We start from the raw sequence: 25216 nt of genomic DNA, 5'->3' as shown, positions 1-25216 counted from the left end.
CGATAGCTGATTGGTTAAACTCGAAACCGCTGCTCAGTGATTGGCCCGTGATGCCGGTGGGCGGTACTATTATGATACAGCTGCAGCGCACACAGAATGCGCTAGAAATCCAGATGGGGCGAGGTTAGCATTGGCTAAGAAATTCAGTTTTATTTTACGAAGGTTAATCTACGGGCAGTTTTAGTTTGCGTGCGTGAGAGAGAGACGAGAGGAAGCCAAAGCCTCTAATTTGCTGGTAGGAAAAACTGCAACGTAAGTATATGGATAGCGGAAGATGCTGCTTGGGTGCATCTCATGCAAGCTAGCCACGCTGCTAATTTATTAGCTAACTGGGTTTTAAATGGTTCATTTCGGCTTCAGACGCCAGTTTCTTCAAGTTCACTCCGGGAGAAAAGAAGTTATAATTCTGAGCCTGAACACGAGCTGACATTTAGAATATTTTTTTTGTAACACTTTTATGATATAGTATGAATATGCAGCGTGTATAAGCCATAAAAATGTGTTTTGGGGGCGTTGATCATTAAGGGATTACCACCACCCCCCCTTCAACAAAAAAACCCCCAAAATACCACCTGCTTATTGAATAGATTGTTTTAGGTCATGTGTAATCTAAATCACATCATCATCATCATCATCATCACTTAGCATCTCTCTGTTCCTGTGTCTGAAATGGTGCCGCTATGCATTATGGGTATTCTCTTTCCTCTATCCCTTTAACTGTAACAAACAAACAACACAAAACAAGGATAATTTAAAAGTACATAATTAATTTACTATTTAAATATCAAGCTCATTAATTTTAAATATGTGCAATAATATGTTGGCTTTTTTTTTGAGTCATAGATTTTTAAAAAAAATTTTTTTTATTATTCATGAACTTTCCACTCATGGAGATTATTTTTTATTAAAAGTGAATTTTGATTAATTTTTATTATTATTATTTATAGGCCTACATTTTTTGTTGTTGTTGTTGAGGTATGGATTATGTAAAAAAACAAAATAAAAATCGGAGATCCCTTGTCTATGCCTCACAGACCCCACTTTGACAACAACGGCTCTAGGGTACAACATTTTGTCATTAACCGTAAGCACTACTTTCTGGGATTTAAATCAATACCCCACCCTAGAACATACTATGTTTATTATTGAAATATTTGTAATAGTATTTTCATTATTCCTATGAGAAGGTAGTAGTTTGCTGCACTAACATCGCAGGCGGACATTACTAGCATACAGACAGTGGTGTTTAACGGGTGAAAAACATGCCGGCAATCTCAAAGAGAAGGGATAACAGTCAGGATTTGGTGTTCACTCCTAAAAACAAGAGAACCTCGAAGGTCAGTGTCATACCAGTGATAAATCCAGCGTGGAGATAGTGAAGACAGGGAACGTTGGACTCGGAATGCTTTGCAGCTGCATGAAGCAGTTGTGCTCAGTTTTGGTAGAGCCTTTACTCTGCTAATGAATGAATTATGAGAGGCTGAGTGTGATGGTGTTGACAGCTGCATTAGCATGAAAGTTGAGGCTTTGGAAGCTGATCTGTTTGAGCAGGGTGTACAGATTAGGCAGGATAAAGGATTAATGTGCCACTGCATCTCTCTCTATTGGTAGAGATAAAACATCAGTTAAATCGCACTGTAAGCAGGGGGATGTAGGATACCGTTAACCAGAATGAAAAAAGATCTACATGTCGATGAAAGAAGTTGAAACTTAAAAAGTCAGGGAGGACGTTTTCCTTAATGAGTGCACTCTGGGTATTCTCCTTGGCTATGGTCCAAGGAAGGACAAGTGGTGAACTGGTGACAGGGTCATAGGTGCCAAAGGCTCATTGATGCGCGTGGGGACTAAAAGCTAGCCCATCTGGTCCGATCCCACAGAAGAGCTACGCTAACACAAACTGCTGAAAAAGTTCATGCTGGCTGTGATAGAAAGGTGTCAGAACACGTAGTGCTGTGTATGGGGCTGTGTAGCTGCAGACCGGTCAGAGTGCCCATGCTGACTCCTGTCCACCACTGAAAGCACCTACAATTGGATGCACTTGAGCATCAGAACTGGACCATGGAGCAATGGAAGAAGGTGGCCTGGTCTGATGAATCATGTTTTCTTTTACTATCTATCACTAGGATGGATGGGTGCAGGTGCGTTGTTAACGTGGGGAAGCGGTGGCACCAGGATGCACTATGGGAAGAAGGCAAGCCGGTGGAGACAATGTGATGCTCTGGGAAATGTTCTGCTGGGAAAACGTGGGTACTGGCATTCATGTGGATGTTACTTTGACACGTACCACCTACCAAAACATTGTAGCAGACCAAGTACACGGCTTCATTGCAACGGTATTCCCTAATAGCAGTGGCCTCTTTCAGCAGGATAATGCGCCCTGACACACTGCAAAAATTGTTCAGGAATAGTTTGAGGAACACGACAAAGAGTTCAAGGTGGCCTCCAAATTCCCCAGATCTCAATCCGATCGAGCATCTGTGGGATGCTCTGGACAAACAAGTCCAATTCATGGAGGCCCCACCTCACAACTTACAGGACTTAAAGGATCTGCTGCTAGCGTCTTGGTGCCAGATACCACAGCACACCTTCAGATTTTTGTCTAGTCCATGCCTCCATGGGTCAGAGCTGTTTTGGTGGCACAAGGGGGACCTGCACAGTATTAGACAGGTGGTTTTAAACATTTTGGTTGATCAGTGTATGCACGGCAAATTCATAGATTGGCTGTATTCTTTGGCTGGGAGGGATGGCATAATTTCTCTCCCCTATCAATCAGGGTGACCCTAGTTAATTGTGGGTGCCTGTGAGCTCAGGTATACAGAACAGTGTGGACAACGCTTTCCTCTGAGTGTGTTATGCTGCCCTGTGACACAGCATGAGCAGCAGTTCGACAAGATGCAGTTGGTTGACTTAAAGTGTCTCACAGGAAGCATGAGTTAGCCTGTTATTGGACTCAGACTTTAGGACCCTACTGTTTGTGAAAAATGCCATGCTCCTTCTCTCTCCACTAGCTGTGTATGTGCTGTATATTCTATGCATTTGCACTGAAATTCCAAATATATCACATATTAATAAATCAATAAATTTTATTTCTGTTTAGGACATCATGTACTCCTCGTCGCCTCTGTTCCTCATTCTGGTGTTTACCTTTGACCTCTCTATGCTGACCGTGCAGGCTGGACCCTGCCAGAGCTGCCGCAAACTCACAGAGAACTTCATCAAGGTGTGTCTGTCTGTGTCTCTAAAGTGGTGCTTGAAAGTTTGTGAACCCTTTAGAATTCTCTATATATTTGCATAAATATGACCTAAAACATCATCAGATTTTCACACAAGTCCTGAAAGTAGATAAAGAGAACCCAATTAAACAAATGAAACAAAAATATTATACTTGGTCATTTATTTATTGAGGAAAATGATCCAGTATTTCTTATATTTGTTTGTACCTAAAATCAAGTGTTGTGTCCTTTGAAATAGGTGTGGAATAAGCTGAAAATGTAAAATTCATTTTGTTATTGCTTTATGTCAGAATGGTTTTAGGCTTTTTTTTGGTTCCTATAGTGTTGCTGCAGGGTTTCGGTGTACCAATTTGTATGTTCAGAGTTCTCCTACAAGGTTGGTGTTAAATACGTGTTTTACGATAGTCGTATAAAAATGTCGATTTGTTCCAGGGCCTGGAGCGAACGGCCAATAAAAACTTTGGTGGTGGGAACACGGCTTGGGAAGAGGAGAAGCTGGCAAAATACGCCCGCAGGTGAGGGGGTGAAATATTTGCACTTCCTGAGGATGAACGGCTCGTGCTTGATAAGAATCCAACGTAACTGCCAGTTGTTAGACATAGCACGGTTGTTAGAGTTTCATGTGCACATTCCTTAACGTTGCTCTTGTGCAATACTGATACCCAAGGTGCCGAAGCTGGATATAATGCACAAGTACACATACGTGCAGTCATTTAATAGAGTTCAAAGCAGTGTTCCTATGAATGCAGACTTTAATACACTGAAAAAGATACACTATTAGTGTGTGTGTATGTATGTATGTATGTATGTATGTATGTATGTGTATATATATAAAATTTGTTTTACTCTGCCCAGGTTTGACATTTTTTTAATGTCCATGGAATAAAATACGATATCAGATGCCAGGAGTGTACCATCTGCCATCACTTACAAATTTAAATGGCCATGAAGGTTAATACAAAGCAATGTGATAACATGAAATGACCTTATATGGCCATGGGTATTGTTTCGACTCGGGACAGCTGACATTTGCTGTTATTATCAAGCAAACGTTTGATGCTGTACACAACATCGCTTCACCTTCGCGCATTCGCTGAGATTAGGGTAATGGTTGAGAGGCAGGAATTTGGCCAATAGTTGCTGCAAGACTTTTATAATCGACCAATTGATGTGCGAGAAGGAGGGAATTATAGGAGGGGTTAAAGCAATGCAAACATGCGCACACATGCTGCAGTATTAGACCGTAAGCACATCATAACGAAACTAAAGCTGAATCCAGTATATTTTCTCAGATTTATAAATCCCGGCCGGATGCTTGTTTAAGGTCTGAAAAAGAGGACCTGTCCAGGAAAAAGAGGACTTAAGGTCACCCTAACAAAAGCATTTCAGAGAACAATTTGTGTTCACGGGGCACATGGTGGCTTGGTGGTTAGCACGTTCGCGTGTGCGGAGTTTGCATGTTCTCCCCATGCTGCGGGGGTTTCCTCCGGGTACTCCAGTTTCCTCCCCAGTCCAAAGACATGCATGGTAGGCTGATTGGCGTGTCCAAAATGTCCGTAGTGTATGAATGGGTGTGTGAGTGTGTATGTGATTGTGCCCTGCGATGGATTGGCACCCTGTCCAGGGTGTACCCCGCCTTGTGCCCAATGCTCCCTAGGATAGGCTCCAGGTTCCCCTGAAAAGGAGTAAGCGGTTGAAGATGGATGGATGGATGAATTTGTGTTCATTTCTACTAAATTAACTATGCACAAAATGTATTTGCGCATGCACCAGGAGGTTGTTCATGTAACATAATGTGTTATGTCAAAAGATTAATTTATTCCTGATAGTATTCCCATTTTTTACAGAATGTACATGTAATCCAATTACTTTGTTTTTTGAGGTAATGGATAACAGTTAGCATTTTTTTTGCATCCTGATTACATAACGCCGTTACACGTATTCTGTTACTCCCCAAGCCTGATGGATAATTATGAGTGAGCAGGTGTACAAGTGTTCCTAATAAAGTAGTCGTTGAGTGTATAGAGGACAGTATATTGTATTGAGTGAATTAGTGCAAACGTAATTTTCCCCCTTCAAGAAACAAACGCATCATTTCTCACAGTTCTGTGGCTGACTGACATAGTTACAACATGTTCTAAGAAAGAAATGCTAACATGTTTCGACACATTATTTTTCACAATTTAAAAAACAAACAAACTGATTGACAATGATGCACGTAGTCATCAACACTTGTTCTTAAACCTTTCTCATTTATAAGTTGCTTTGGATAATAGTGTCTGCTAAATGAATAAATGTAAATGTAAAAACGTAGGTAACAACAGTCAACGTTGACAAATCGGTTTGGTAGCTCCAAGTTCATGTGAAATGAACCTTACACCAGCCTTTTCAGATCGACCAGAGATCCCCAGCACTACCTCTGGGTTTTCAAATGAGCGTTCACAAAGGATCAGTCATACGCCATTCTGTGCGAACGATCTCAAATTCAGAAAAAAAAACAATGCACGCTGCATATATCACGTCAAGCCTTGCATGTCGTATCATGCATCACATCAAAACCTCATTCAATTCCATTTCAGAAAACATTTCAGTCCACGGCGGTGAACTTAGCGTCATGTTAGAGGCACGTCAGAATTGATTCAGGTCTATTTCTGTTCACTCATGCACATGAGTGAAGCAAAAACCCCACAGAAATCCATTGAAATAACAAAGCCACACTTTCTGTTCCCTGTGAACTTTATTTAAAAACATAATCTGCAAAGATATCATGAAAAGTTTGTATGCTCTGATACTCCAAGACAGCAATAAGGGGAAACATAAAGAAATATACTGTTTATTAACTGTCCCACTGACTTATGGCATGTTTTTAGCTGGATGATTTTGTAAATGATGACAGCTGGCAGATCACTAAGGACAATATTGGCTTAGTAATTTCATCGTTTTCTGCGGCTTGAGAACAACTGATGTGAGGTCTTCTTTTGGGTTTTGGGTGCTTTACATCTAGTCTGTTGAATTAGCTCCTTCTTCATAATAGTTTGGCAAAAAAAACAAATGTTTAAGTAGCTACGTTAATATGGTTGAGTGCTGAGCAGATTCCCTGATCTTGTTCTTATATCCTATTATATAACTGAGTAAATCCACCTCCACCTCACCTGGCTGACCAGCTCAGATTTGCTTCATACTTTCTGGAAATAATGTAAATATTCCCAATAAATAGTGTGCAGAATTTCAGGCTTGTATCTGCATTATCTTCTGAGATAGAGAGGCTTTAAAAAGAGGGCATGGTGCTGTTTATAAGTTACAAAGTTCCATAAGTCATTACTTTTGAAATGACTTTTCAGGGAATATTGTCTAGTATAGGATGTTAGAAATAGAAGATCCAAGATTTTTTTTTCTCTTTTGGAGCAACTGTGTCTTTCTATATAGTTGAGGTCACAACATACGCCTTGCAGAATCTGCAAAATGTTAATAATTGGGGGGAAAAATAAAAATAGGATTTTGTTTTTTATTTAGTGCTGCCCTGAATAAGCTATTTCAGATAACAGATGTTTACATCTAGTCCACAAGACACAATATTAACTTAATTTGCACAAAAAAAACCTCTTGAAAAGTTTACATACGCTCGATTCGTAATACCGTGTGTCGTTACCTGATGATCCACGACTGTTTTTATGTTTTGTGATAGTTATTCATGAGTCCCTTGTCTGTCCTGAGCAGTTAAACTGCTCACTGTTCTTCAAAAAAATCCTCCAGGTCCTGCACATTATTTGCATATTTGACCCCTTTCCAACGGCGGCTATATGATTTTCAGCTCCATCTTTTCACACTGAGGACAACCGAGGGATTCGTATACAACTATTACAAAAGGTGCAAACATTCATTGATGCTCAAGAAGGCAACATGATACATTAAGAGCCAGCAGGGTGTAAAACCAGTAGATCAGTAGGCTGAGCGGAGCTGTCAGATTGACGAGTTTATGTGAACATAACCGACAAAGCCATGCTCTCATGATTTCACAGAAAGAACTTTGAATGATAGTGGCAACGAGAGACGTCTAAAAAGCAGTAGCTAATACATTGATAGTTCCACTCAAAACAGTAAACACGTAGTATAACCTTGCATATGAAAAGTGGACATGCCTTCCAGAACAGCACATTGATGCTAGGTCTTTTATGCTAAATACTTTTGTTGGACGATATATTATCCCAGAAATAATTGTGCTAAACGATATTATTGTATTTTAAGACAATTTTATGCCACTGATATAATGATTAATATAATTGCATAATAATGCAGGTACACCCGTTCAATGAGCAATGAATTCTTAAGAATATTCAGACATTGGAATAGGAAGGTCAAAAAAATAGTTTTTGTATACTGATGAAAATATCCTTTAAATTTAGTCAATATTTCCTCGTCATAGTTATTCATTTTAGTCTAATTCACACGTTTTATATATTAACTTAAAAATGCATCAACAAAAACATGTGAAAACTGCCCTTGTTGTGAAAACCTGATCTCCTGAAATAACATTACAATGAGAACACTACTGTAACATAACATTGTGAATTCTTTATGCTTTAGTTCATTGTCCGTGTTTTAGTGCGTTGTTAGGTAAAGAGCGTATTCACGGCGTGACTTACCATTCTACCTAGCGCCTTACTTATATTCAAGTTCACTTGTGCATTCGTGTCATTTTGTGCAGGAGCAAGTTGTAATATGTTTATGTTGTGTAAATGTCTGATTAATCTCGTAAGTGTATAGGATGCGTTCGGGTGAGTTAATTAAGCCGCTAATAAAGCGCTTCAGTTTACAGCTGTTCATTCACTGTTCAGCTTCAGCACACACAGCTTAAGCGGCTTAATCGCTGAAATTATTGACAATAACTGAATTATTTGAAAAACTAGAACTATTCTTTCCAGATTTTTCTTCTTCAAAAAGCATTTTTAGTGCATTGTTAATATTTTGTCATTTTTCCAACAGTATATTCGAATTAAAATCAGTGCTAGTCTTTACTACACATCTTAAATTCGAATGCGCAATTTCTTGCATTTGAATGTGCATTTTTATCTTAAACGCGACGATTTTTCGAAGTTTAATTTGACAGGCCTAGAGCAGATGAGAGGGCAGAAGCAGCGTGAATGGCTAAAATGTTGGTGAAATTCATTCTTATGTAAACGAACACACATGTAAACACAATGAGCAATGTCAGCAAAAATGATTAAGGTCGTGTCCAAAAATCGTTCGATAAGTCTTAATTGATGAACATGGATTAAAACTAAAAGCAGCTGAAAGCTCCTGCTTGTTGAGTGAAATATAGTAAAGCTTGACGTTATAACCTCATATTATTCATCCATTCATCTTTTGATGCATTAGTAAACCATGTGAAACAATGTCATAGTTTACTGAGGCAGTGTAAGTTTAGAATGTTTAATTTCGGCTTGTTACGATTGATGACGATGAACATCTATGTGACTTAGAACAGATTTGATTAAGACCTAAGCTGAGTCCCAAATGATGTACTATGCACTATGTACTCTACCATGTAGTGCATGAATTTTAGCAGGGTAGCATCGTCTCAAATGGAATGCTAACCGGAAATCTAAGCCGCTTCCCAGATGATGGTAAATGACGTCAAACACACGAAAATGAATCTCACCATATCAAGGTAACATAAACTGTAAAATGAAGAAACACATTTACTGAAGTTTTCGCGCCCTCTTTTTTTAAAATTCTGAGCCAGTTTGTGCCACCATCAGCGCCTGGTAGCCCCTACCCACTTCCCCTATGTAAGCAAAGCTGTGACTGTTTAGTGCATGCAGTGCGCAATGTTCCATGCTTTGTTTTTTTTCGGTTGATTAAGTGCAACATCCGGGTATTGAAGTGCACGTCATCTTGTTGGAATTTTCAGTGTGAACACACTACTCACTGTTTACACTACAAAATGGTATAGGTCAGTGCATAAGTGAAAGATCCATTTAAATCCACAAATCTCTTCACAAGGATCTTGAATTTTTATTTGAAAAAAATTCTAATCAAATTCCTTATTTTGTAAAGTTATTTTGCCTTTTTTAAAATTTTTTTTTTTAGTTAATTCAAAATGAATTAATAAAGATTAACAAAGAGGCTTGTAGCACTTGTTTATGCTTCATTTAAAATAAAATAAAAATCCATGCCATAGCTACGGTTATTAACATCAAAATTTCATGTTCAAATTTAAATTCGAAGAGAAGAGAATAGTGAAACCTCACATTTTTATTGCTTTCAAGTGTCTTGACTAAATGATTTTAGGATTGGAAGTTTGAGAGTCTCAGATGTTAGCAAAGCTTGGAGTTTTTCCAGTTGGCATTCAAATTTTGTTCTCTGAGATATTAATCTGTGTGATAGCGGGTTACGTAAGTTTTAAGTTCATAGAAAGGTTTCCTGTAAATATGACGCCAGTGTGAGCTAAATGGTTCTCTGCTTGAACGTTAACTAATTCAGCTGTAATTAATTACAAGGCTTTGGTGATTGTGCAAAATCTGAACCAAACAAAAAAAAATAATAATTTTTTTGTCAGTTGGATAAATAATGAACTGTCTTTGCCTAAAAAAAAGACAAAGCGACAAAAGATGTCTAAATCCTGCAGTCAGGCTGTTTCTTTTGTGCTAAAATTTCTTGTTGATTGAAAGACACCAGTAAGTGGCTGTATAGTGTAATCTAACTCTAACAGGTCTGTTTACAGTACAGACTCTCTTGTATTGAAGTGGCAGAGTATTTGACAGCTCTTAAATCAATTATACTGCAGTTAAGATTTACTACTGAACGTGTTTAAACTTGACAAACAGCCAATTTCTCACATATTATTTATTTGACAAATGCAGTTGGATCACATGAAATGAAACTGTGTAAAATCTTTTTGTTGGTACTGTAGAACTTTTTGTACTAATTCCCATACAGCTTTTATGATTAGATAACGGATATAAATTGTTAAGATTAAATCACGGCTTGTTGTTTCCAGTTTTTATATTAAGTACATTTTCATTTCAATATGTCTATACATAAATTCAATATACAGTGCTGTGAAAAAGTACTTGATTTCTTCTGTTTTTGTGTACATCTCATACTAAAATTGTTTCAGAAATTAAAACAAAATCTAAGATAAAACAAAGGCAACCTAACTAAACACAAAATACAGTTTTTAAATTATTTATTGAAGCAAAAGTTATCCGATACCAACTGGGCCTGTGTGAAAATGTGTCTGTCCCGTAGTTACTGATTCTCCAAATCTATGAAACTGCATTCATAATGGGGTTCAGTTGGACTAGATGCAACCAGGCCTGATTACTGCAAACCCTGTTCAATCAAATGAGCACTTAAATAGAACTTTTTCAACAGCATGAAGTTGGTTAAAAGTTCTTGTCCAGTAACACACTGTGCCAAAATTAAAAAAAAATTCCACAGGAATCATGCTCAAATCAGGAATCATCAATGGAAGTGTGGTGAGGTGAAAACCACTACTAACCCAGAAGAACATTAAGGCTGAATAAGTCTGAGTTTTGCCAAAACACAGCTTGATGATCCTCAAACCTTTTGGGAGAATGTTCTGTGGACTGATGAGTCGAAAGTGGAACTGTTTGGAAGACAGGGGTCCCGTTACATCTGGCGTAAAAAAAACACAGAATTCCACAAAAAGAACATCATACCTACGGTCAAGCATGGTGGTGGAAGTGTGACGGTGTGGGGATGCTTTGCTGCTTCAGGACCTGGGCAACTTGCAGTATTTGTGGGAAATATGAATTCTGCTCTGTACCAGAAAATCCTAAAGGAGAATGTCTGGTCCTCAGTACGTAAGTTGAAACTCAAGCGCAAATGGATTATGCAGCACGACAATGATCCAAAGCATAGGAGTAAATCCCCCTCTGAATGGCTCAAAAAAAGCTAAATTAAAGTTTTTTAGTGGACAAGTCAAAGTCCTAACTTGAATCAATTGAGATACTGTGACAGGACCTTAAATGGGCAGTTCATGCTCAAAAACCCTCCAGTGTGGCTGAACCAAAACAGTTCTGCAAAGAAGAGTGGGCCAAAATTCCACCACAGTGCGGTGAAAGAGTGATCTCTAGTTATCAGAAGTGTTTGGTTGCAGTTATTGCTGCTAAAAGTGGCACAACCAGATTTTAAGTTTAAGAGGGCAATTCATTTTTCAGATTGATTTATGTTGTATTTCATTTGAAGATCTAAAACTATTTAGTATGACATAAAAACAGAAGAAATCAGCTGAGTAATATGTAGAACTCTGTGTGTATGAGTGTGGAGGAAGACAGGATTCCAGCAGAGCTTTGCGCTCGCGTTTATTTTCATTCAACCACAAGATATAAACCAACAGAAACGGCGTTGTTGCCTGTTCACGTTCAGAGTGTTTGTGTTGCACGCACTGCCAGCTATGCTGAACTATCTGATTATGACCGTTACTGAAAGCACAAAGAAACACACGTAATAAGACACTGTTGAGAATTTTCACACGTTACCTGCCGGTTCAGCCCACCTCCTCTCTGTCCACAACTGATGCTCAACCACTCCTCCGCTGCCATGCATTGGTCAAGTACTATTTTTTCATGTTTCATCTAACGGCCAAATTCTCAAATGTGCTAAAATAAACGTTTATTATCTTACACATGATTATGGACATGTACAAATATTGTGGTAGATTTCATGTGGGAAATTTCATGATGAGTATATAGTTGAACACATCACTGCATATTTTTTTTTCCTCCAGCAGTTGTGATGGAATAATTGGTACAGGACAGGGGTGTAACCAGGCCTGGGATTTTTTTCTTTAGCCCCGCTCCACTTGGAGCGGTTTGTGACTACGTAACTGAACATCAGTAAAGGAAGACGGCAGTGTTGTAAATTTGTATCTTCAGTGAACAGGGACGAGACCAATCAGACAGGGTATACAGGAAAATACATGGAAATACTCGTGTTTTATTGGCTCACTGATCTCAATTCTGCCAAACGCTAGCTTACAGGCAGTTAGTGTGAGGGGGAAAATGGATATACGCTGATTGTTTTTACCAGTGAAGGTGTTGAAACTGCAACAGTCACATCCTGTCATGCTGAGCAAGAAAACAAGGTTTATATGAGCTCCAGTTTAAGTGAACATGATCTGAGCAGAGCATAAGGAAATAGAATGTACTCTGCATGGCACTGTAGCAGCTAAACCCATACACTGATAGCTTAGTTGTGCGTCCGATTAGCAAGCGACACCAAACTAGCCTAGTCTCATGTTAGAGAGCCCAAAAGTTTTATATTTTATCGATCTGGTAGTCCTGCAAACAGTGATCCTGAGGCAAGTTTTATTATAAATCCAATCCATTATTTTAAGCGATTAGCCCTCACATGCAAGAAAAAAAACGCATGGAAACAGTTTATTTAGAAGTACGTTTTAAAAAGTTTTTGATTGAGAAGAATCTGGGTTCAGCCCCGGATGATTAACAGGGCACTTTAAAAACTGTTGATTTATCAGTAATTAGTAATAGAAGAACAGCACTTTTTGTGTCCCAGATAATCCTTTGGCTCACTCTCCAACTGTGTGTTTGTGTGTGTGTGTGTGTGTGTGTGTGTGTGTGTGTGTGTTTACAGCGAAACACGCCTGCTGGAGATCGTAGAAACAGCATGTGAGAAAACTGACTTTGAATGCAACAAACTGTTGGAACAGATAGAGGACCAGGTTGAGACATGGTGGTTCCACAGGTAAGCACCGGTCTGTATATATGTAACAGAGGTTTGGATATGATGTGTGTCTATATGTTTGTAATATTTGCATAAGGATTTGGGAGTTTGCTTAAAACGTTAGTGTGAATGCATCTACACATACCCAGAGTAAATATGTATCTTGTTTTAAACAGTCAGAGCTGAACCACTTGACCCAGAAATAACCATGTGATACGCCGTCATGCCTGATGTTATATGCTGTCGTAGATAGTCGTGATCACATTATCGATAAGTGCCATGATATTTGTCTTAATGTTTCAAGTTCTGACAGCATATGTGGCATGTTCACTTTTGCTCTACTTAGTGATCATATAACGTCTATAATGTCACATCATATTACCATCAGTTGCCCCAAAATACTGTTCTTTAATGCACCGTAGTTTAATGATATGCAGTGACAATTTTCAATATCAGTTCATGGTATAATTTTTCTATAGTTGCTTTTAACCATGAGCTTAGTACTATGACACACATTACTCATTAATTACATTTGTCTATAAAGCAACCCCTTAGCCTTGTAACGATCTTGACATTCTGTGGCACATGACACAATGACATATACCTAAAGTTCCCTATAGCTAAAGTAAAGCATAACCCCTTTTTTTTTTTTTTTTTAAACCATTTAAACACTTGACACACAGGACACAATAATAACCACAATAAGAACGGGATGGAATAGTAGGATAATGTAATTGAATATCAGCGATGACTAATGTAACTATGTAATTTGGTGCCAATCCTTGACATCCAGTTATAGACAGTATGTGGAACTGGCTAAATTTACCAAAATAATACTTAGATTTTATTTCCTTTTTATAACAAATAAGAAAAAATAACAGACATTTAGAATTATGAACCTAATGATTGCTGTTCGCTACAAAAAAAAATACGTATCATGTATCAACATACGGTTCGTCTTCGTTATGGGACCGTATACAGTTTTGGGTGTTTCATTGTTAATTTTACGAAAGCTTCAAGTGCAGTTAATTACTGTCATGCTATACGTGCAAATAGACGACTGTTTGAAGCCATGGGCTGTGTCCGAAACCGCGTACTTACCTACTATATACACGTATAGTAGGTAAGTATGCAGTTTCGGACGCACCCGTGCTCTCTTGTTTACCGTCATATGGTTGAGCGCTGCCATGTGTGAACGTGTCCTGTCTCAAAATGCGGTGACAATTCCTACATGACGTTAATAGTGTGATTAAGGTCTATAATGCACTTCGATAATGCGACTAAAATAGGAAACATGTCTTAATTCGATTTGTGTTTACGTCGAGTATGACTTTAGTCGGATTAAGGTCTTAATAATGGCTGTTTACATTGTAGTTTCTTAACTAGAGTATTGTCTTAATCGGGTTAATATTGGAATATTGTTGTCCATGTAAACGTACTGAATGAGTGTAAAAGCATTATGTCGTAATTGTAAACACTCTGCTTATAAGCCTAGTAGATATAGATGAATAAACCGATTTGTATATTAGTTAATAATATGTTAACTTAATTTCTCAGACAGCAGGAAGCACCTGACTTGTTCGAGTGGTTGTGTATCGAAGAGCTCCGACTTTGCTGCCCAGCAGGTCGCTTCGGACCAGAATGTGCTGGTAAACACATCGTACATAACACACCCTGAGTAATATTTCATTTGGAATTCAGTCTGGAATGAAATGTCTTTAAATAGACATTAATGATGGGTAGGATGTGTTAAAAGTCTGATTTGGGAATATTTCTTTCCTTCCACGTAACCAGCCACTAATAACCACGTAACAAACAGCATGATTAAAACGGAACAAGGAACACAAATCTCCCAGAAGTACATGCTTAAGTGAAACTTAACAGTTTTTTCTGTTGAAAAACTGTGTTGTCTAATTATACTGTATCAGGGAATTTCCTTGTCAATGCCCTATTTTACACCCATTCTATATGTGTGGGAACATAATGAGTAAAATAAATAACAGCTGTTTTTATTTGTAACATGCAGTCTTTCCTGTTTCATGTGAATTAGTTACAAATATTAACTTAATCAGGGATAAACAGAATAAAACATGAGGGATGTGGGTTGCAGGATGTGCACCTGGAGGTTTTTAAAATTTATTTATTTATTTATTTTGGAGTTTAGCCAAAATAGACAAAACCAGTATCACTGATCCGTATCTTTAAAAGTCATCAGTTACTAGACAAGATGTGATTGACAGCATACAGTTTGTTTTGCAGCCACATGATATTTAATAATTACTTTTACTATTCGTTTTCGTTTTTTTTGTTTGTTTTTTTTTAAACTTTTTTTGCTGTCTTAAGTACATTTCTCTCAAATGGGTTTACTTGGGAGATTTGTACAGTCATGTTCTGTTAGGAAAACAAATGCAGTTTTGTAGAATTATTACTCACTCAACATTACGTCATTCTTCAGTAATACAAGAGGAAGTGTTTGTTCTTATTTTAGACGATGACACAGATAGGATTATACTAATTGACTCAGTATAGTAATAGTCCAGGTATACCTTAAAATATGTCAAAATATTCTTGTACTACAAAAAATCACCTGGGATTTTAAGATTTTATAACAGACTTTATATCAGTTTATAAAACAGCGCGGTTGAATGCTGTAATTTGATTGGTCAGAAGGTGTCTCATTTTCGTATAACGGCACGGTTCAGGAAGCAGTTCAGGCTCTAACGTAAACGGTAGGTTAATATTAATGTGCTCGTTCTAATACGTTATTGTTTCTATAGTTCATACAGCTCTTACTCCGGGACTTGTACAGCAGATGTTCCATATGATCTAAGAATAATTAAAAAAACCTATAGTCATTGATGTAGTGACTTTTTTCTTTTCTTTTTTTTTCCCCCAAGGAAACGTTTAGTTAACAATTCTGGAAGTAGTGTAAGTGCTTTGTAGCAGTTACGGTGCTTTACAAAGTTTATCAGCACAGGAAAGTCTTACACTTCCACAGACGAGTTTACACATTCCAGCTTCTAGATGAAATGACAAGCTGTTATTATTATTATTATTATTATTATTATTATTATTTATATTTTTTGAGAGAGAATAAACAGTCTCGCTCTTGTGGATATAAGTGTAACAGAGAGCAGGAACTAACTCGTCTTGCGGATGTTCCACAACATTAACTCTAACTGCAAACCGTTAAAATGCGTGTCATTCATTAACAGAAGAAGAAGAAGCCTTTTTCTTGTCACGCATACATTACAGCACAGTGAAATTCTTTTCTTTTGCCTATCCCAGCTTGTTAGGAAGTTTGGGTCTGAGCACAGGGTCAGCCATGATATGGCGCCGAGAGATTTAAGGGACTTGTTCAAAGGCCCAACTGTGGTAGATTGGAGCCACCACTGCCTGAAATAATTTTTAAAAATTGCCACTTCGCTATGGTATAAGAGGAATAACACATTCCAGAACTTGCCGTTGTACGAAAACAGTGCACTGTACCGCAACGCACCCCACCTCACCCCACCCCACCCCCTGCTATTCCTTGCTTATCACTTTCAAATATTCACAAGCCATATATTTGTCAGAATGCCCATCAGGTCCCGGCGGTGTCTGTGGAGGTCTTGGACGCTGTGAGGGAGAGGGAACGCGCCTGGGAGATGGAGAGTGTGTGTGCGACCCTGGCTATTCGGGCCCTCTGTGTCAGGACTGCGCAGACGGATATTACAGAGAAAAGAATTCCAATCACTCGCAGCCACCCTGCTCAGGTGACCATCAGCAACATGTTTTATTTGACTTTATATTGCTAAATGAAACTTGGAACTGTATTACAAGAACTGTGATTTGTGTTACAAGATCTGTGTGTGTGTGTGTGTGCGCATGCTTGTAGCCTGCTATCACTCCTGTAAAAAGTGTACTGGTCCACAAGACTACAAGTGTCTGGACTGCAAGCCGGGCTGGATCCTTCATGACAACAAGTGTGTGGGTGAGTTTTTAAAAAGTTTTGCAAGTTATTTAAATTAAAAATGGGTTGCATTTCATAGGAAAGAGCACCATTTGTCCTTTTTCTCAGCTCCCAACACAAAGTTGCCAGGGATTACTCAGTTCAGGTATGTCAGAAGCTGGGACAGGACCCTCTGAGGGAAATACTGGTTAACTAAAAAACTCGATATAAAAAGAAATGGTTTGAAACATTTTGGAGAATGTTGGATGTTTGAAGAGAAGGACGTGGAGGTTATCGCAACGCAAAATATTTGTTTATTTTTTATTGTTATACTGGTACATCGTCCCACTCCTATTAGCTTCAGTATTAACCAGCAGAAATGCCTGACGTGTTAATCCACACCAGAGGTGGGTAGAGTAGCCAAAAGTTTTACTCAAGTACAAGTAAATCCACTCATAAAAAGAATGACTCAAGTAACAGTGAACGTAACAATGTTAATAATGACTTGAGTAAGAGTAATAAAGTATTCAATGAGAAGACTACTCAAGTAACAAGTTACCAGTTACTTCCGATCCGATTCAAATGAAGGGAAAATGAATCTCCGACTACGTGGAGAACTGGAAGTCACACCTCTCCTTGAAACTTCTGTTTATATGATATGAAACCTGGGTTCAAGATGAAGCGGCATATCGCAGTCCTCTGACGGGTACAATAACACAACCTGTACAAAAAGTACATTTCTGTGATTAAAAATGAACTTGAGTAAGAGTATGGCCAGTTAAACCTACTCCTTAAAAGTATATTTTTTTCCCCCAAAATAAATGTAGTGCATCACTACCCATCTCATTTGGTCGGAGTTACCAAAAAATATTGTATTGAATACAGCAATTCCGTGTCACCGATGCATTAGAAAATCAGGCCTAAAAAAAAAAAAAAAAAGAGTGAATTAACTACACTATCTTTAATTAATTAGTCCCGTTCCTCCTCATTATGGTTAAAGGACGAGAGGTACTGCATGTGTACATTTTATACATCTTATTTTAGGATTTCTATTATTTTACGTTTAAGTAGTCTAGCATGTTTAAATGACCACATAAATGGCAGTAAAATGAAGAAATTCCATACACTGAAAAATCATGAACATTCTACCAAACTGATAGCTCATGGAAAAACAAAATAATCCTTCGGTAATTGTCACACTGCAGCATGTGTCCCCAGGCTAATTCCAGACTTGACATTACATAGGTGAGAATATTTATTTTGGCAGCAGAATTGCTTTCTCATTTAACCGTCACAGTTTACGGAAAGGCCGTTATCCTGCTGCACAGTAGCTGTGAAGGGTTTTACCAAAGTAGACCCCTTTCTACAAGTACACCTCTCTTATCAAGAAGAAGGAAAAGACGAAGCCATAAATTTAAGTATGATTTTGTAACGTACACAGTCAATTAAAATAGATCAGGATCACTGATTTGTAAACTAAGCTCAAGGATCTAAAGGTTGTTGTAAGCGTATTCAAAAATGAATAATTGTTTGAACAGTTTAAATTTTATTTATAAAAAACATTTTATTTCATTAATAACAAAACATTCAATAAAATGTATACATAGATTTTATTATTAAAATTGAATCAAATGTAATTAATAAAATATTATTATTAACCTTTTGTTAATGAAATGTTCTTTCTTTCTTTATTTATTTATTTATTTTATTTAATTTCCTGCAAATTACAGCATTACCGTAAGAGTTTTCCCCAAATCAATATTTTTCTGTTCATTAGGCAAATTTGCCGTTGTCGCTTCAAGGAAGCAAATTTCTTAAAATGTCATTTTGAATTACATGTGCAGTCTGCTTTGAGGAAAAGCCAGCTAAATGATACAAAACAAAACCTAGACAGTTGTAAACCTTAGCGATGACGATGATGCTTATACACATCACACGAGGAACAGTATGAAAAAAAAATATTGCTATGATAAACCTGTGATTCGGTATAACACTGCAATGACAGCGCAAGTATTAACTTGTTTGATTAGGGAAGATGGAAAAAAATAAACAAGTGGCCTGTTAAGAGGATTGTACTCGGCTTTCAGTAGTTTATTAAAGCGGGAAATGAAGTTCTCTCTGATTTTTCACTATATATATATATATATATATATATATATATATATATATATATATATTTGATCTTTAAAATGAAATTTCTTGAATTATTCGCATAAGGAATTTAACAAGACCACCATTGGAAATGAAACAAGAAAATTAACACTGTGAAGCTCAGAGGAACATCCTCATTCACACATACAAACTCTTATTCGGTGTCAGCTTGTACTGCCTTTAATTTTCATTTAATGTAATATGCTTCATCAGCGATGTGTAGACAACAGTGTTTCAACAGCATCAGAATGTATCAGCCTCTAGCCTGTGACGATAACTTTTCTCGGACGATATAATAACTGAACAGAAATAATTGCGATACACGATATTATATTGCCATTTTAAGACGATTTTATGCCACTGATACAATGATAATGTAATAGCATAATCATGCAGGTACACCCTTTCAAAGAGCAATGAACTTTTCATTCTTAAGAATATTCAGACATTGGAATTGGAAAGTCCGAAAAAAAGTTTTTGTCTTCTGATGATGAAAATATCCTTTAAATTTAGTCAATATTTCATCATGTCATATTTATTCATTTTAGTCAGTTTTACTCAGACTAAAATGGTATTGAATGTTAGTCAGCAGCGTTTTAGTTGATGAGAAAATATTCAAATATTCATTCAATGTATAAAAAGAAACATGTGAAAACTGCCCTTGGTGTGAAGACCTGATCTCCTGAAATAACATTACAATGAGAACACATATTGTGAATTCTTTATACTTTAGTTATCCGTTTAACATTGTCCATGTTTCAGTGCGTTATTAGGGAAAGATCGTATTCACAGCGTGACTTACCATTCTACCTATGTTGTGTAAATGTCTGATTAATCTCATGTGTGTATAGGATGCGTTCGGGTGAGTTAATTAAGCCGCTAGTAAAGCGCTTCAGTTTACAGCTTCAGCTCACACAGCTTAATCGGCTTAATCCCTGACATTATTGACCATGACTGGATTATTTGAAAGGCTAGAACTATTTCTAGATATTTCTTCTTCAAAAAGCATTGTTAGTTCACTGTTAATATCTTGGGTGTCATTTTTCAGCAGTATGTTTTAATTAAAATCGGTGCGAGTGTTTTGCTATACATCTTAAATCCGAATGCAAAAACTGTGCGTTTAAATTTATGTATAGCAAGCACTAGCGGCGATTTAAATTAAAACGTGCAATAATGTGCATTTTTATCTTAAATTTGACGAATATTCGAAGTTCATTCATTCTTATGTAAATAAACACGACGGGCAATATCGAGGTCAGCAAAAATGATCGAGGTCATGTCCGTATATCGTACGATAAGTCAATAACGTAATTATCATGACGGGTCTAATTAGCCATAAACCAAAATCCTTCTTTTAATAGTGTTCATGATATCAGCGTGCTACATAAGGAACAACACACGACGGGCTGTGCTTTTATATTAAAACAATCCATGTCAGGGTTATGTGATGCAACCTAACACAAAGCTAAATTACTGCTACCATGCCAACGTGGATTATTACTGAAGAGGGTTATTTCTCTTATACCACGGCGATTTGACAACGATTACAAATTTGTAATTTATTAATAAACAACACATTATTTCAATCATTTATTGTTACATTTAATTTTATGTCTACAAGACAAACCGTATAGACTAGAAACTATTTCCTCACAAGCGCTTCCATTCTTTTTTTTCTAGTCATGATGTTAATAATAAATAAAAAATAACCCAGCTTGTCATGTTACGGAGAAACTGGACTTTCCCATAGAGGAAAACCCTACTAACTGTTGCGCTGACGCTGGAGACTCCTTCCATAAATGTCACGTTACATGAACGTGACCTAATAGAAGATTTCACCCTATCGATGATTATACACCACACTTTTTTTATGGCTGGTCCCCCATACCAGTCCCTGTGAAAGAGCCGTTACTATAGAGCTGATAACGATAACATATTAGAATGAGGAGTTAAAAATGAATCCAAGCTTTCCGGTTCGAGAATTCACCTACGCTGTGGTATAAAGACGTTTAAATTGTCTCCATGGGAGAACGAACACTGGCGCTGAGGTGAATGTGTGGAAAATAGGATTTGTGATCTAAGTGAGGCTAACACTCAGTTTTGTTTGGCAGATGTGGATGAGTGCGGCACTGAGTTGGCTCGCTGCTCGTCCAACACTTACTGTTTCAACACTGATGGCTCGTACGAATGCAGAGGTACGGGGGGTGTTGTGGGTAGAATGTGTGCAATAAAATGTATTTCAGAAATTTTAGACTAGTTTCTGTCATTTATGTAAAAGTTTGGCTGTAGCACATACACACAGCATATTCCTTGTTCTCTCCACTGTGTGTAGGTTGTGATCAGGCGTGTGTAGGATGCATGGGCAGTGGTCCTGCTCGCTGTAAGAAATGCTCTCGAGGTTACAGACTCACTGGAGCTAAGTGTCTCGGTATGTCTCCTAGTTCCACTGTTAATTTGATCTCGTCATCAGTATTAAAGCTCTAATTATTGCTATTTTTATTATTATTATTAGTAGTAGTAGTAATAGTAGTCGTAGTCCTTTAGGCCAAACATTATGTCCCATTTGTTTCTCTCTCTCTTTTTTTTAATTGTTTAATTTTTAATCTTATTTATTTATTTTTTTAGATGTGAATGAGTGTAAGGAGAAAGCAATAGCGTGTCCTGGACTGAACGAAGCATGTATTAATGAGGAGGGTTCATTCCGCTGTGAGTGCGCAGAGGGCTTTATACGCAGAGACAGCATCTGCGTGGAGAACCTGCCACCCTGTGAGTTAAAAAAAAAACAAACAAACAATACTTTTCACTTCAAGAATTATCAGTCCGTCCAATCTGGATTTCGAGGATTTTTTTTTGTTTTTTTGTGATTGTTGCGGCTAAAACTGCTTGATTTTGCTGCGGCTTTTTTTCCAAACTTGTGATGCAACTTGCAAAATTTATTTATTTATTTGTTCATTTATTTTCAGAAAACTACTTGAATTGGCGAAATTGCAATTGCACGAAATTGTTTTGCACCGTCTTTCGCAATGATGTTTGTTGGTATGTGAGACCTTTTAGTTGTACTCATGTTCGACGCACATGAATCGAAGGGGGCTTTGGCTGAATGCATGTTATGATGAGGTCACATGATGTGTCTTGGCTCAGATCTGCAGTAATTTTGAAAAATTGCAAACCCCTCCGAATATTACAGTTTCCTTGATTTTGTGTTCATTTCTGCGATCGCACAATCCTGGAGGGACTGAATTTGGTTTGCAGTATGGAAGTATATTAGGTTTCCATTCTGTAATATAGAATTGGGGGCAATAATGTCCATGAAGGCCATATGCACACTCACCGACCCCTTAATAGGAACACCTGTACACCTGCTCACTCGCACAGTTATCAGCTCTGTGTGAATCGGCACAATTTTTAAGCTTTAGCTTGCAACCTTTAGCTTGCAATACAGCACTCATGCTTTTTAAGTAAGAGTCTACCAACTGATATTGATTTGGCAATTTGATTTCACTTTTCCTTGCAAAAACTCTCCGGATCTAACAAATTGCGAGGCGATCTTCTGTGCACAGCCCTTTTCAAGTCCTTCCACGGGTATACGATAGGATTTAGAGCTGGACTCTGACTGGGCCTTTCCAAAATTCTTATTCTTATTTGAAACCATTCCTTTATTGATTTGGTTTTGTGCTTAGGGTTGTTCTCATGCTAGAGGGTGAAATTCAGCTGTCTAAGAGAGGCTTGAAGGTTTTGTGCCAGATTAACTTGAAACTAGCCCCAGTCCCAGCTGAAGAGAAGCAGCCCTAAAGCCTGATGCTGCCACCACCATGCTTCACTGTGGCTATGGTGTTCCTTAGCCTTGTTTTTAGCCAAACATATCTTTTAGAATTATGCTCAATAAGTTCTACTTTGGTCTCATCATACCATAACACATTTGCCTCAAGGTTTGGGGTGATTTTAGGCAGGTTTGGATGATTTATTTATTTTTCTTGGGAAAGTGCTTTAGCCTAGCCTCCCTACCCCATAGCCCAGTGTGGAACATATGAACAATATGAGAGATTGTTGTCACTTGAACACAGATATTCCTGCAGCTCCTTTAAAGTTGTAGTGGGTATCTTGGCATCCTCCTTAAGTTTCTTATCTTATTGGCCTTTCATCAATTTTGGTGGGACTTCCTGGTCTAGTAATGTCACTGTGGCACGCTGGTGTTCCATGCTACATGTTTTTCACTTGCATTTTGTTAGTTGCTATATCACATTAAAGGTGGGGAATAAAAGACCTGACATGATTTATCTTGGTTTACTTTTTAATTTTATCCGGTGTGGAGACTTTTCATATTCGCTTTTCTAACATCGGCATTTCACGTCTCTCTTCAGCCGATCCAGATAAAGGCTTATTTGACGACATGACTGATGACGAGGTGCTCGTCCTTCAGCAGATGTTTTTCGGCGTGGTGATCTGCGCGCTAGCCACACTAGCTGCTAAAGGAGACATGGTCTTCACTGCCATCTTTATTGGGGGCGTGGCTGCCATGGCTGGCTACTGGCTCTCGGAGAAAGGCGACCGCATGCTGGACGGCATCCTCAAAGGACGTTAACCAATCAGAATCTCAGGAACTAGAAAGCGAGGATGGATCGGTGAATGGTACACAAGCCTATTAGGCGACCTAAACTTGAAGACGTGGGAGGGGCTGGGAGGTTGAACGGTAACGAGTCAGGGGAGAGGAGGATGTTGCTGCGTCAAGAGCTGGGAAACTTAGCGTTCAGACTATGCTATGATTTTGTACTACGCTCTTTTATATGCACAGTACAATTTCTCTGCTGCTCTACTATAAGAGACTTTACATAGACAGGTTTTTACTACACGTGATACAGAAAGGGACCGCACTACTAAAGCTTGGCACGTAATAGAATATATTCACTGTATGTGTGTCTCAGAAGAAAGGACAGCCGTATAACATAAAGCTGAATCTTTCTCCTGTTTTCGTTTTGGTTTTTACTCTGATACTTTGTTTGCTCACTTTAGATTATGGATTGAATGATATGAAAAAGCGTGCAAATTTTAAGCTCTGTGATTTCATTTAAGCATAATGGGCAAAACCCTGTGAATGATCGTTATAAACTGTCCATTTGTAATTGGTATGGCTAAAAAAACAACAAAACAAAACATCATCCCGCCCCTAATTTAGACAGAGCAAATAATATGGGTAGAAATGTTCTTTTGAAGAAGATAAGACAGAATGTATGTATGTACGTATGTTTGAAGTTTATTTTTTTCCCCCACTCCATCTTACACACATTTTATAAAATGCATGAACACTTGACCTAGGAAGAATATTTATACTGTATGCTTTGAAACGTCTTTAACTTATGTGATATAATTTTTCGTTCAATAATTTCACTTGTTTTTTATTTTATTGAGCAGCAAGGGTAAGGACGATAAATGTTATTTATTTATTTATTTATTTATTACAATTCCTTAAAGGTGTCATTTTTCCTGATAGAACAGTTATGTATTTTTACAAAAGGTTATTAGATTGTCTTCATTTGCTTTTGTGTCTGAATTTATTTAAATGTCTTTATTTGAATTTGTAAGTAGACCACCATTTTATGATGTGCGTTATGCTTCAAGTTGATTGATTGATTGATTGATTGATTTATTGGTATAATTTCCGGGGATTTTGAATTCAAAATCCAGCGAGCCTTGCTTAAATATTAGACCTACACCTCTGTGAATTCGGCACATGAATAGCACTTCAAGGTAATCCATTAGTGTTGCCTTTTTTCTTTTTCTTTTTTTAAAAAAAAAAAAAAAAAAAAGAAGATATTTTAGCACATATATTTTAAGTGTGCCCATGGTTGTGAGAGATCTCACAGTGCATTAACTTACAGTGAACTCTAAACCACACCAAATAACAACGAACCAAATCACTAGCGATCATTTGATCTTATTTGTCCATACAGTTGTTTTGTTTTTATTTTATTTTATTTTATTTTTTAAACTAGAGATGCACCGATGCTAAATTTCTCAGCCGATACGATAACCGATTATTCAGTGAGATATCGGCCGATAACCGATACCGATAGTTCTGCCTTTTATGCCTTCTTTAAATTAATCATAATTAATTCCACAATTCTGAAGGAAATTCAAATAAAAACTTTTATTCTCTCCATTTCAGCAAGTTGTTTCCCAGTAACTGGTCTCA

At 37.6% G+C, this 25216-nt stretch overlaps 1 protein-coding gene across 1 annotated transcript; it reads left to right on the top strand.

Moving 5' to 3' along the window:
• Nucleotides 1-51: 51 nt before the first annotated feature.
• Nucleotides 52-24796, top strand: LOC108265948 (protein disulfide isomerase Creld1). The gene is made up of 11 exons (XM_017468831.3): nucleotides 52-252; nucleotides 3098-3220; nucleotides 3666-3748; nucleotides 12855-12965; nucleotides 14502-14593; nucleotides 16520-16699; nucleotides 16822-16917; nucleotides 21138-21221; nucleotides 21359-21454; nucleotides 21652-21792; nucleotides 23388-24796. The coding sequence occupies exons 2-11, from the start codon at nucleotides 3104-3106 to the stop codon at nucleotides 23606-23608; spliced, it is 1221 nt and encodes a 406-aa protein (XP_017324320.1). The 5' UTR covers nucleotides 52-252; nucleotides 3098-3103; the 3' UTR covers nucleotides 23609-24796.
• The last annotated feature ends 420 nt before the right edge of the window (nucleotides 24797-25216 follow it).

This window comes from Ictalurus punctatus, chromosome 5 (assembly GCF_001660625.3).
Source record: "Ictalurus punctatus breed USDA103 chromosome 5, Coco_2.0, whole genome shotgun sequence".
Lineage (NCBI taxonomy): Eukaryota > Metazoa > Chordata > Actinopteri > Siluriformes > Ictaluridae > Ictalurus > Ictalurus punctatus.
The sequence above is the reverse complement of the archived record's forward strand: the minus strand, read 5'-3'. Positions and strand labels throughout refer to the sequence as shown.

Bases quoted from the DNA above. Each gene is read 5' to 3' on its own strand.
- LOC108265948 (XM_017468831.3), top strand. From the start codon at position 3,104: ATGTACTCCTCGTCGCCTCTGTTCCTCATTCTGGTGTTTACCTTTGAC. The intron at 12,966-14,501 runs GTAAGCACCGGT...TTAATTTCTCAG, and splicing joins GAGACATGGTGGTTCCACAG to ACAGCAGGAAGCACCTGACT. The intron at 21,222-21,358 runs GTACGGGGGGTG...CACTGTGTGTAG, and splicing joins TGGCTCGTACGAATGCAGAG to GTTGTGATCAGGCGTGTGTA.